Consider the following 14,176-nt stretch of genomic DNA (forward strand, 5'->3'; position numbering starts at 1 on the left):
ATGTACTTCAGTGTTACATGTAAAAGTATTAGAAAAGTGTCTACATGTGTGTCCTTGAGCAAAGACACTTAACCCCATGCTGATGACATGTGAATGGGTGAAAACTGTGGTGTAGAAAAGCTCTATATAAATACAGACTATAATACCAACTCTAAAAGTTGCTAGAGTTACAAATAAGTGAAGTTTGTGCTTAAGTACGGAAACAAAAATGAGTGTAAGTGGGTTGAAGTTGAAGTGGGAGGCTGGAAACAACATGGATGCCAAAGACAAATCTATGTGTTTCTGGTTATTTTCAGAGCAGGTTATTTTATCATAACCGTGTTGTTTTTGCTCACCTCAGATTCTCTGAGCTGAACTCTGACTCCAGGAACTTGAGGAAGAGTTCCTGACCTGCAGGGTCTTTAAGAGCCTCCTCCAGAGAGAAGGCCCACTTCTTCACCCTCTGCTGACTGGGCTCCTTACTGAGAGACACAGAGACACGCAGAGACAGTATATGAACAACATGGTCAGCAGGGGGCGCTCAAATGAAGAAATGTCCTACTGTGTGGGGGGAAACACCTGTTCAGTCAGTCAGTGAATTTAGCCTCAAGTGTTTATCACATTTGTGACTATATTTGATGTTATTTCAAAAAAAAGGTGCTTGTTGTGATACGCAAAATAATAATAATAATAATAATAATAAAAAAAATATATATAGATGATGCTAAATTAATCTGTAGCAGGCCAGAGAGATCATTTCATGGTTTTATTAAGTAATAATGAGAAAATGTGTCCCTATATAACGTGAACATTTCACGTTAAAATGTCATCAATAATCAGGCTATAATGTGAAATATTTAAATATTATTTTTATTTTAATGAATTAATATAAATTAAATAAGTTTAAGTCACATGTTGTATAACATGAAACATTGTACTTACTACTTTAAAATGAATTTCACGTGTTGTATAACATGAAAATGTCACGTTATGATGTAATGTATAATGAGTTATCATGTTTTTTTTCTTTCACAATAAGAGCATTTATAATATTAAACATTTCACATAAGAGCTCATTTATAGTGAACCTTTTCACATGATCATTCCCTCATGTCTCATGCTGTTTGCTCTGACACTTTGCATGTTTTGTTTATGACGCTCGTTAATCCCGCTGAATTATTGAGCTCGGTCGGACTCAGAGATTACACATCTGCTCAAATCCATTCCTGCTCGTAACGAGGATTCATATTCAGAGCACGTGAGCGGTGAGCGGTGAGCGGTGAGCGCCCTGCGCCCTCTGACACGCGTTCATCTTCCATTCAACAGTTCACCGGGAGATTATTAATGTAACATTATCCTCTTATTTTTGTCTGTCGCACGTAAAGCGAAGAAGGTGAGTCATGACGGTTTTAAATGGCCGGGGTGAGTCGACTCCTTCACTAAACGGCCAATCACTCAACATAATTACCTGTAAATATCCACAGCTCCACTGATTGGAGCGCTTAAATCATGTTTTTATTGTAATTGTTGCAGCTCTCATTTCAAGCACACTGGTTTGTATTAAAAACAACCTCACAAGGTTTTTTGACCTGATGTGAATCAATAAATCAATAAAAGCTATTTTTCTTTGTGCCGTTCTTCACAAGGACAACAACTTTGATTCTATTCAGCGCAGGATTTTGTAAATATTTTTTGTTAAATTGAAACATTCTCAAGTCTCTCGCAGCAGACCTTCAAACTAAAGGGGTTTTAATGATATAATGAAGTGAAAACAACAGAAAACTGAATCATTTATTGTGTTCTAATTAGTGAAGGCCTGATAATAACATCACAACCTTGAATTCCCACAGATTCTGATATCAGTCTGATAAACTCAATTTAGATGTGACGATGACGACCATACAAACGTATGACTTTTTTGTCAAATTTTGGACGATAAATTAACCGATGATGTTTTTTGTCACATTTGGGACCAACATTTTTTTTCCCAAAATATGTTCACATTTTGGACGACATAGTATAGTATGACGTTTTTGTACAATTTTGACCAAAATCTTTTTTTCAAAAAAATGGTCAGATTTTGGATGAAATAGTCTAGTATGACATTGAGGTCAACGACATAGTATAGTATGACGTTTTGGTCACATTTTGGGCTTAAAAAAATGTATTTCAAATTTTTTTCCGATTTTGGACGACATAGTATAGTATGACGTTTTTGTACAATTTTGACCAAAATCTTTTTTTCAAAAAAATGGTCAGATTTTGGATGAAATAGTCTAGTATGACATTGAGGTCAACGACATAGTATAGTATGACGTTTTGGTCACATTTTGGGCTTAAAAAAATGTATTTTAAATTTTTTTCCGATTTTGGACGACATAGTATAGTATGTCGTTTTTGTCAAATTTTGGACCGAAATATATATATTTTTTAAATGGTCAGATTTTGGACGAAATAGTGTAGTATGACATTGAGGTCGATGACAAAGTATAGGATGACGTTTTGGTCACATTTTGGGCTAAAAAAAAGGATTTCACTTTTTTTTCCGATTTTGGACGACCTAGTATAGTATGACATTTTTGTCAGATTTTGGACCAAACATTTTTTTTCAAAAAAATTGTCAGATTTTGGATGAAATAGTGTAGTATGACATTGAGGTCAAAGACATAGTATAGAATGACGTTTTGGTCACATTTTGGACAAAAAAAAATATTTCACATTTTTTTTCCGATTTTGGACGACATAGTATATAGTATGATGTTTTTGTCCAATTTTGGACCAAAAAGTTTTTTCCAAAAAATGGTCAGATTTTGGACGAATTAGTGTAGTATGACATTGAGGTTGATGACATAGTATAGTATGACGGTTTGGTCACATTTTGGGCTAAAAATATTATCTAAAAAAAATTGTCCGATTTTGGACGACATAGTACAGTATGATGTTTTTGTCAAATTTTGGACCAAAATGTTTTTTCAAAAAAATGCTCAGATTTTCGACGAAATAGTGTAGTGTGAGATTGAACTTGACGCAATAGTATAGTAAGACATTGTGTTTAGCTCAGATGGTAGAGCACTCAACCGGCCCCAGGTGTTGAGGCTATGCAGGTGTCCCAGGTTCAAATCCCACACCAAGCGGTCTTCCTTGCATGTCCTTCCCCTCCTCTCTCTCTCTGCTACACTACCTGTTATAAAGGGAAAAACGTCCCCCTCCCTCCAAAATTTTTTTAGCCCAATTTTGGACGACATAGTATAGTATGACGTTTTGGTCAAATTTTGGACCAACATGTTTTTTCAAAAAAAATGCTCAGATTTTGGACGAAATAGTGTAGTATGACATTGAGGTCGATGACATAGTATAGTATGACGTTTTGGACACATTTTGGGCTAAATTTTTTTTTCACATTTTGGACGACATAGTATAGTATGATGTTTTTGTCCAATTTTGGACCAAAAAGTTTTTTCAAATTTTTTTTCAGATTTTGGACGAATTAGTGTAGTTTGACTTTGAGGTTGATGACATAGTATAGTATGACGGTTTGGTCACATTTTGGGCTAAAAATATTATCTAGAAAAAATTGTCCGATTTTGGACGACATAGTATATAGTATGATGTTTTTGTCAAATTTTGGACCAAAAATGTTTTTTCCAAAAAAATGGTCAGATTTTGGATGAAATAGTGTAGTATGACATTGAGGTCGATGACATAGTATAGTATGACGTTTTGGTCACATTTTGGGCTAAACATTTTTTTCACATTTTGGACGACATTGTATAGTATGACGTTTTTGTACAATTTTGACCAAAATCTTTTTTTCAAAAAAATGGTCAGATTTTGGATGAAATAGTCTAGTATGACAATGAGGTCAACGACATAGTATAGTATGACGTTTTGGTCACATTTTGGCCTTAAAAAAATGTATTTCGAATTTTTTTCCGATTTTGGACGACATAGTATATAGTATGATGTTTTTGTCCAATTTTGGACCAAAAAGTTTTTTCCAAAAAATGGTCAGATTTTGGACGAATTAGTGTAGTATGACATTGAGGTTGATGACATAGTATAGTATGACGGTTTGGTCACATTTTGGGCTAAAAATATTATCTAAAAAAAATTGTCCGATTTTGGACGACATAGTACAGTATGATGTTTTTGTCAAATTTTGGACCAAAATGTTTTTCCAAAAAAATGCTCAGATTTTGGACGAAATAGTGTAGTGTGAGATTGAACTTGACGCAATAGTATAGTAAGACATTGTGTTTAGCTCAGATGGTAGAGCACTCAACCGGCCCCAGGTGTTGAGGCTATGCAGGTGTCCCAGGTTCAAATCCCACACCAAGCGGTCTTCCTTGCATGTCCTTCCCCTCCTCTCTCTCTCTGCTACACTACCTGTTATAAAGGGAAAAACGCCCCCCTCCCTCCAAAATTTTTTTAGCCCAATTTTGGACGACATAGTATAGTATGACGTTTTGGTCAAATTTTGGACCAACATGTTTTTTCAAAAAAATGCTCAGATTTTGGACGAAATAGTGTAGTATGACATTGAGGTCGATGACATAGTATAGTATGACGTTTTGGTCACATTTTGGGCTAAATTTTTTTTTCACATTTTGGACGACATAGTATAGTATGATATTTTTGTCCAATTTTGGACCAAAAAGTTTTTTCAAAATTTTTTTCAGATTTTGGACGAATTAGTGTAGTTTGACTTTGAGGTTGATGACATAGTATAGTATGACGGTTTGGTCACATTTTGGGCTAAAAATATTATCTAGAAAAAATTGTCCGATTTTGGACGACATAGTATATAGTATGATGTTTTTGTCAAATTTTGGACCAAAAATGTTTTTTCCAAAAAAATGGTCAGATTTTGGATGAAATAGTGTAGTATGACATTGAGGTCGATGACATAGTATAGTATGACGTTTTGGTCACATTTTGGGCTAAACATTTTTTTCACATTTTGGACGACATTGTATAGTATGACGTTTTTGTACAATTTTGACCAAAATCTTTTTTTCAAAAAAATGGTCAGATTTTGGATGAAATAGTCTAGTATGACATTGAGGTCAACGACATAGTATAGTATGACGTTTTGGTCACATTTTGGCCTTAAAAAAATGTATTTCAAAATTTTTTCCGATTTTGGACGACATAGTATAGTATGATGTTTTTGTCAAATTTTGGACCAAAATATATATATTTTTTAAATGGTCAGATTTTGGACGAAATAGTGTAGTATGACATTGAGGTCGATGACATAGTATAGTATGACGTTTTGGTCACATTTTGGCCCAAATTTTTTTTTCACATTTTGGACGACAAAGTATAGTATGACGTTTTTGTACAATTTTGACCAAAATCTTTTTTTTTTAAAAATGGTCAGATTTTGGATGAAATAGTATAATATGACATTTTTGTCAAATTTTGGACCAACATTTTTTTTCAAAAAAATTGTCAGATTTTGGATGAAATAGTCTAGTATGACATTGAGGTCAAAGACATAGTATAGTATGACGTTTTGGTCACATTTTGGACCAAAAAGTTTTTTCAAAAAAATGGTCAGATTTTGGACGAATTAGTTTAGTATGACATTGAGGTTGATGACATAGTATAGTATAACGGTTTGGTCACATTTTGGGCTAAAAATATTATCTAAAAAAAATTGTCCGATTTTGGACGACATAGTATAGTATGATGTTTTTGTCAAATTTTGGACCAAAAATGTTTTTTCCAAAAAAATGGTCAGATTTTGGATGAATTAGTGTAGTATGACATTGAGGTCGATGACATAGTATAGTATGACGTTTTGGTCACATTTTGGGCTAACAAAAATGTCACATTTTGGACGACATAGTATAGTATGTCGTTTTTGTCAAATTTTGGACCAAAATATATTTATTTTTTAAATGGTCAGATTTTGGACGAAATAGTGTAGTATGACATTGAGGTCGATGACATAGTATAGTATGACGTTTTGGTCACATTTTGGGCTAAACATTTTTTTCACATTTTGGACGACATAGTATAGTATGACGTTTTTGTACAATTTTGACCAAAATCTTTTTTTCAAAAAAATGGTCAGATTTGGATGAAATAGTCTAGTATGACATTGAGGTCAATGACATAGTATAGTATGACATCTTGGTCACATTTTGGGCTTAAAAAAATGTATTTCAAATTTTTTTCCGATTTTGGACGACATAGTTTAGTATGACATTTTTGTCAAATTTTGGACCAACATTTTTTTCCAAAAAAATTGTCAGATTTTGGATGAAATAGTCTAGTATGACATTGAGGTCAAAGACATAGTATAGTATGACGTTTTGGTCACATTTTGGACCAAAAAGTTTTTTCAAAAAAATAGTCAGATTTTGGACAAATTAGTGTAGTATGACATTGAGGTTGATGACATAGTATAGTATGACGGTTTGGACACATTTTGGGCTAAAAATATTATCTAAAAAAAATTGTCCGATTTTGGACGACATAGTATGTATGATGTTTTTGTAAAATTTTGGACCAAAATATATATATTTTTTAAATGGTCAGATTTTGGACGAAATAGTGTAGTATGACATTGAGGTCGATGACATAGTATAGAATGACATTTTTGTCAAATTTTGGACCAACACTTTTTTTCAAAAAAATTGTCAGATTTTGGATGAAATAGTCTAGTATGACATTGAGGTCGATGACATAGTATAGTATGACGTTTTGGTCACATTTTGGGCTAAAAATATTATCTAAAAAAAATTGTCCGATTTTGGACGACATAGTATATTATGATGTTTTTGTCAAATTTTGGACCAAAAATGTTTTTTCCAAAAAAATGGTCAGATTTTGGATGAAATAGTGTAGTATGACATTGAGGTCGATGACATAGTATAGTATGACGTTTTGGTCACATTTTGGGCAAAACATTTTTTTCTCATTTTGGACGACATAGTATAGTATGACGTTTTTGTACAATTTTGACCAAAATCTTTTTTTCAAAAAAATGGTCAGATTTGGATGAAATAGTCTAGTATGACATTGAGGTCAATGACATAGTATAGTATGACATCTTGGTCACATTTTGGGCTTAAAAAAATGTATTTCAAATTTTTTTCCGATTTTTGACCACATAGTATAGTATGATGTTTTTGTCAAATTTTGGACCAAAAATGTTTTTTCCAAAAAAATGGTCAGATTTTGGATGGAATAGTGTAGTATGACATTGAGGTCGATGACATAGTATAGTATGACGTTTTGGTCACATTTTGGGCAAAAAAAAATGTTCACATTTTGGACGACATTGCATAGTATGACGTTTTTGTACAATTTTGACCAAAATCTTTTTTCCAAAAAAATGGTCAGATTTTGGATGAAATAGTCTAGTATGACATTGAGGTCAACGACATAGTATAGTATGACGTTTTGGTCACATTTTGGCCTTAAAAAAATGTATTTCAAATTTTTTTCCGATTTTGGACGACATAGTATAGTATGTCGTTTTTGTCAAATTTTGGACCAAAATATATATATTTTTTAAATGGTCAGATTTTGGACGAAATAGTGTAGTATGACATTGAGGTCGATGACATAGTATAGTATGACGTTTTGGTCACATTTTGGGCTAAAAAAATGTATTTCAAATTTTTTTCCGATTTTGGACGACATAGTATAGTATGATGTTTTTGTCAAATTTTGGACCAAAAATGTTTTTTCCAAAAAAATGGTCAGATTTTGGATGAATTAGTGTAGTATGACATTGAGGTCGATGACATAGTATAGTATGACGTTTTGGTCACATTTTGGGCTAAAAAAAATTTCACATTTTGGACGACATAGTATAGTATGATGTTTTTGTCAAATTTTGGACCAAAAATGTTTTTTCCAAAAAAATGGTCAGATTTTGGATGAATTAGTGTAGTATGACATTGAGGTCGATGACATAGTATAGTATGACGTTTTGGTCACATTTTGGGCTAAAAAAAAATTTACATTTTGGACGACATAGTATAGTATGATCTTTTTGTCAAATTTTGGACCAAAAATGTTTTTTCCAAAAAAATGGTCAGATTTTGGATGAAATAGTGTAGTATGACATTGAGGTCGATGACATTGTATAGTATGACGTCTTGGTCACATTTTGGGCTTAAAAAAATGTATTTCAAATTTTTTTCCGATTTTGGACGACATAGTATAGTATGTCGTTTTTGTCAAATTTTGGACCAAAATATATATAATTTTTAAATGGTCAGATTTTGGACGAAATAGTGTAGTATGACATTGAGGTCGATGACATAGTATAGAATGACGTTTTGGTCACATTTTGGGCTAAAAAAAAGATTTCACTTTTTTTTTTCCGATTTTGGACGACAAAGTATAGTATGACATTTTTGTCAGATTTTGGACCAACATTTTTTTCAAAAAAATTGTCAGATTTTGGATGAAATAGTCTAGTATGACATTGAGGTCAAAGACATAGTATAGTATGACGTTTTGGTCACATTTTGGACCAAAAAGTTTTTTCAAAAAAATGGTCAGATTTTGGACGAATTAGTGTAGTATGACATTGAGGTTGATGACATAGTATAGTGAAACGGTTTGGTCACATTTTTGGCTAGAAATATTATCTAAAAAAAATTGTCCGATTTTGGACGACATAGTATAGTATGATGTTTTTGTCAAATTTTGGACCAAAAATGTTTTTTCCAAAAAAATGGTCAGATTTTGGATGAATTAGTGTAGTATGACATTGAGGTCGATGACATAGTATAGTATGACGTTTTGGTCACATTTTGGGCTAAAAAAAAATTCACATTTTGGACGACATAGTATAGTATGTCGTTTTTGTCAAATTTTGGACCAAAATATATATATTTTTTAAATGGTCAGATTTTGGACGAAATAGTTTAGTATGACATTGAGGTCGATGACATAGTATAGTATGACGTTTTGGTCACATTTTGGGCTAAATTTTTTTTTCACATTTTGGACGACATAGTATAGTATGATATTTTTGTCCAATTTTGGACCAAAAAGTTTTTTCAAAATTTTTTTCAGATTTTGGACGAATTAGTGTAGTTTGACTTTGAGGTTGATGACATAGTATAGTATGACGGTTTGGTCACATTTTGGGCTAAAAATATTATCTAGAAAAAATTGTCCGATTTTGGACGACATAGTATATAGTATGATGTTTTTGTCAAATTTTGGACCAAAAATGTTTTTTCCAAAAAAATGGTCAGATTTTGGATGAATTAGTGTAGTATGACATTGAGGTCGATGACATAGTATAGTATGACGTTTTGGTCACATTTTGGGCTAAAAAAAAATTCACATTTTGGACGACATAGTATAGTATGTCGTTTTTGTCAAATTTTGGACCAAAATATATATATTTTTTAAATGGTCAGATTTTGGACGAAATAGTTTAGTATGACATTGAGGTCGATGACATAGTTTAGTATGACGTTTTGGTCACATTTTGGGCTAAAAAAAGATTTAACTTTTTTTTCCGATTTTGGACGACAGTATAGTATGACATTTTTGTCAAATTTTGGACCAACATTTTTTTTCAAAAGAATTGTCAGATTTTGGATGAATTAGTCTAGTATGACATTGAGGTCGATGACATAGTATAGTATGACGTTTTGGTCACATTTTGGGCTAAAAATATTATCTAAAAAAAATTGTCCGATTTTGGACGACATAGTATAGTATGATGTTTTTGTCAAATTTTGGACCAAAAATGTTTTTTCCAAAAAAATGGTCAGATTTTGGATGAAATAGTGTAGTATGACATTGAGGTCGATGACATAGTATAGTATGACGTTTTGGTCACATTTTGGGCTAAACATTTTTTTCACATTTTGGACGACATAGTATAGTATGACGTTTTTGTACAATTTTGACCAAAATCCTTTTTTCAAAAAAATGGTCAGATTTGGATGAAATAGTCTAGTATGACATTGAGGTCAACGACATAGTATAGTATGACGTCTTGGTCACATTTTGGACCAAAAAGTTTTTTCAAAAAAATAGTCAGATTTTGGACAAATTAGTGTAGTATGACATTGAGGTTGATGACATAGTATAGTATGACGGTTTGGTCACATTTTGGGCTAAAAATATTATCTAAAAAAAAGTTGTCCGATTTTGGACGACATAGTATGTATGATGTTTTTGTCAAATTTTGGACCAAAATATATATATTTATTAAATGGTCAGCGAAATAGTGTAGTATGACATTGAGGTCGATGACATAGTATAGAATGACATTTTTGTCAAATTTTGGACCAACACTTTTTTTCAAAAAAATAGTCAGATTTTGGATGAAATAGTCTAGTATGACATTGAGGTTGATGACATAGTATAGTATGACGGTTTGGTCACATTTTGGGCTAAAAATATTATCTAAAAAAAATTGTCCGATTTTGGACCACATAATATATAGTATGATGTTTTTGTCAAATTTTGGACCAAAAATGTTTTTTCCAAAAAAATGGTCAGATTTTGGATGGAATAGTGTAGTATGACATTGAGGTCGATGACATAGTATAGTATGTCGTTTTTGTCAAATTTTGGACCAAAATATATATATTTTTTAAATCGTCAGATTTTGGACGAAATAGTGTAGTATGACATTGAGGTCGATGACATAGTTTAGTATGACGTTTTGGTCACATTTTGGGCTTAAAAAAATGTACTTCAAATTTTTTTCCGATTTTGGACGACATAGTATAGTATGTCGTTTTTGTCAAATTTTGGACCAAAATATATATATTTTTTAAATGGTCAGATTTTGGATGAATTAGTGTAGTATGACATTGAGGTCGATGACACAGTATAGTATGACGTTTTGGTCACATTTTGGGCTAAAAAAAAATTCACATTTTGGACGACATAGTATAGTATGATATTTTTGTCAAATTTTGGACCAAAAATGTTTTTTCCAAAAAAATGGTCAGATTTTGGATGAAATAGTGTAGTATGACATTGAGGTCGATGACATTGTATAGTGTGACGTCTTGGTCAAATTTTGGGCTTTAAAAAATGTATTTCAAATTTTTTTCCGATTTTGGACGACATAGTATAGTATGTCGTTTTTGTCAAATTTTGGACCAAAATATATATATTTTTTAAATGGTCAGATTTTGGACGAAATAGTGTAGTATGACATTGAGGTTGATGACATAGTATAGAATGACATTTTGGTCACATTTTGGGCTAAAAAAAAGATTTCACTTTTTTTTCCGATTTTGGACGACATAGTATAGTATGACGTTTTGGTCACATGTTGGACCAAAAAGTTTTTTCAAAAAAATGGTCAGATTTCGGATGAATTAGTGTAGTTTGACATTGAGGTTGATGACATAGTATAGTATGACGGTTTGGTCACATTTTGGGCTAAAAATATTATCTAAAAAAAATTGTCCGATTTTGGACAACATAGTATAGTATGATGTTTTTGTCAAATTTTGGACCAAAAATGTTTTTTCCAAAAAAATGGTCAGATTTTTTGATGGAATAGTGTAGTATGACATTGAGGTCGATGACATAGTATAGTATGACGTTTTGGTCACATTTTGGCCTTAAAAAAATGTATTTCAAATTTTTTTCTCATTTTGGACGACATAGTATAGTATGATGTTTTTGTCATATTTTGGACCAAAATATATATATTTTTTAAATGGTCAGATTTTGGACGAAATAGTGTAGTATGACATTGAGGTCGATGACATAGTATAGTATGACGTTTTGACGAATTTTGACCAAAATCTTTTTTTCAAAAAAATGGTCAGATTTTGGATGAAATAGTCTAGTATGACATTGAGGTCAACGACATAGTATAGTATGACGTTTTGGTCACATTTTGGCCTTAAAAAAATGTATTTCAAATTTTTTTCCGATTTTGGACGACATAGTATAGTATGATGTTTTTGTCAAATTTTGGACCAAAAATGTTTTTTCCAAAAAAATGGTCAGATTTTGGATGAATTAGTGTAGTATGACATTGAGGTCGATGACATAGTATAGTATGACGTTTTGGTCACATTTTGGGCTAAAAAAAATGTCACATTTTGGACGACATAGTATAGTATGATGTTTTTGTCAAATTTTGGACCAAAAATGTTTTTTCCAAAAAAATGGTCAGATTTTGGATGAATTAGTGTAGTATGACATTGAGGTCGATGACATAGTATAATATGACGTTTTGGTCACATTTTGGGCTAAAAAACAATTTTCACATTTTGGACGACATAGTATAGTATGTCGTTTTTGTCAAATTTTGGACCAAAATATATATATTTTTTAAATGGTCAGACTTTGGACGAAATAGTGTAGTATGACATTGAGGTCGATGACATAGTTTAGTATGACGTTTTGGTCACATTTTGGGCTAAAAAAATGTATTTCAAATTTTTTTCCGATTTTGGATGACATAGTATAGTATGATGTTTTTGTCAAATTTTGGACCAAAAATGTTTTTTCCAAAAAAATGGTCAGATTTTGGATGAATTAGTGTAGTATGACATTGAGGTCGATGACATAGTATAGTATGACGTTTTGGTCACATTTTGGGCTAAAAAAAAATTTCACATTTTGGACGACATAGTATAGTATGATGTTTTTGTCAAATTTTGGACCAAAAATGTTTTTTCCAAAAAAATGGTCAGATTTTGGATGAAATAGTGTAGTATGACATTGAGGTCGATGACATTGTATAGTATGACGTCTTGGTCACACTTTGGGCTTAAAAAAATGTATTTCAAATTTTTTTCCGATTTTGGACGACATAGTATAGTATGTCGTTTTTGTCAAATTTTGGACCAAAATATATATATTTTTTAAATGGTCAGATTTTGGACGAAATAGTGTAGTATGACATTGAGGTCGATGACATAGTATAGAATGACATTTTGGTCACATTTTGGGCTAAAAAAAAGATTTCACTTTTTTTTCCGATTTTGGACGACATAGTATAGTATGACATTTTTGTCAAATTTTGGACCAACATTTTTTTTCAAAAAAATTGTCAGATTTTGGATGAAATAGTCTAGTATGACATTGAGGTCAAAGACATAGTATAGTATGACGTTTTGGTCACATTTTGGACCAAAAAGTTTTTTCAAAAAAATGGTCAGATTTTGGACGAATTAGTGTAGTATGACATTGAGGTTGATGACATAGTATAGTATAACGGTTTGGTCACATTTTGGGCTAAAAATATTATCTAAAAAAAATTGTCCGATTTTGGACGACATAGTATAGTATGATGTTTTTGTCAAATTTTGGACCAAAAATGTTTTTCCAAAAAAATGGTCAGATTTTGGATGAATTAGTGTAGTATGACATTGAGGTCGATGACATAGTATAGACGTTTTGGTCACATTTTGGGCTAAAAAAAATGTTCACATTTTGGACGACATAGTATAGTATGTCGTTTTTGTCAAATTTTGGACCAAAATATATATATTTTTTGAATGGTCAGATTTTGGACGAAATAGTGTAGTATGACATTGAGGTCGATGACATAGTATAGAATGACGTTTTGGTCACATTTTGGGCTAAAAAAAAGATTTCACTTTTTTTTTTCCGATTTTGGACGACATAGTATAGTATGACATTTTTGTCAAATTTTGGACCAACATTTTTTTTCAAAAAAATTGTCAGATTTTGGATGAATTAGTGTAGTATGACATTGAGGTCGATGACATAGTATAGTATGACGTTTTGGTCACATTTTGGGTTAAAAATTTTTTCACATTTTGGACGACATAATATATTATGACGTTTTGTACAATTTTGACCAAAATCTTTTTTTCAAAAAAATGGTCAGATTTTGGATGAAATAGTCTAGTATGACATTGAGGTCAACGACATAGTATAGTATGACGTTTTGGTCACATTTTGGGCTTAAAAAAATGTATTTCAAATTTTTTTCCGGTTTTAGACGACATAGTATAGTATGTCGTTTTTGTCAAATTTTGGACCAAAATATATATATTTTTTAAATGGTCAGATTTTGGACGAAAAATTGTAGTATGACATTGAGGTCGATGACATAGTATAGTATGACGTTTTGGTCACATTTTGGGCTAAAAAAATGTATTTCAAATTTTTTTCCGATTTTGGATGACATAGTATAGTATGATGTTTTTGTCAAATTTTGGACCAAAAATGTTTTTTCCCAAAAAATGGTCAGATT

The 14,176-nt window shown here is 31.6% G+C and overlaps 1 protein-coding gene across 1 annotated transcript in view; it reads right to left on the reverse strand.

The window, feature by feature from the left end:
- Positions 1-14,176, reverse strand: part of LOC310934809 (regulator of G-protein signaling 6-like) — a gene marked incomplete at both ends in the record, with an annotated part of 97,949 nt that overhangs the window by 5,936 nt on the left and 77,837 nt on the right. Inside the window, one exon of the mRNA XM_083898607.1 lies at positions 336-461. Coding sequence (XP_083754733.1) covers positions 336-461 — 126 coding nt within the window. The remainder of the gene's footprint in view (positions 1-335; positions 462-14,176) is intronic.

Source organism: Microchirus variegatus, assembly GCF_963457635.1.
Source record: "Microchirus variegatus genome assembly, chromosome: 12".
Classification (NCBI taxonomy): Eukaryota; Metazoa; Chordata; class Actinopteri; order Pleuronectiformes; family Soleidae; genus Microchirus; species Microchirus variegatus.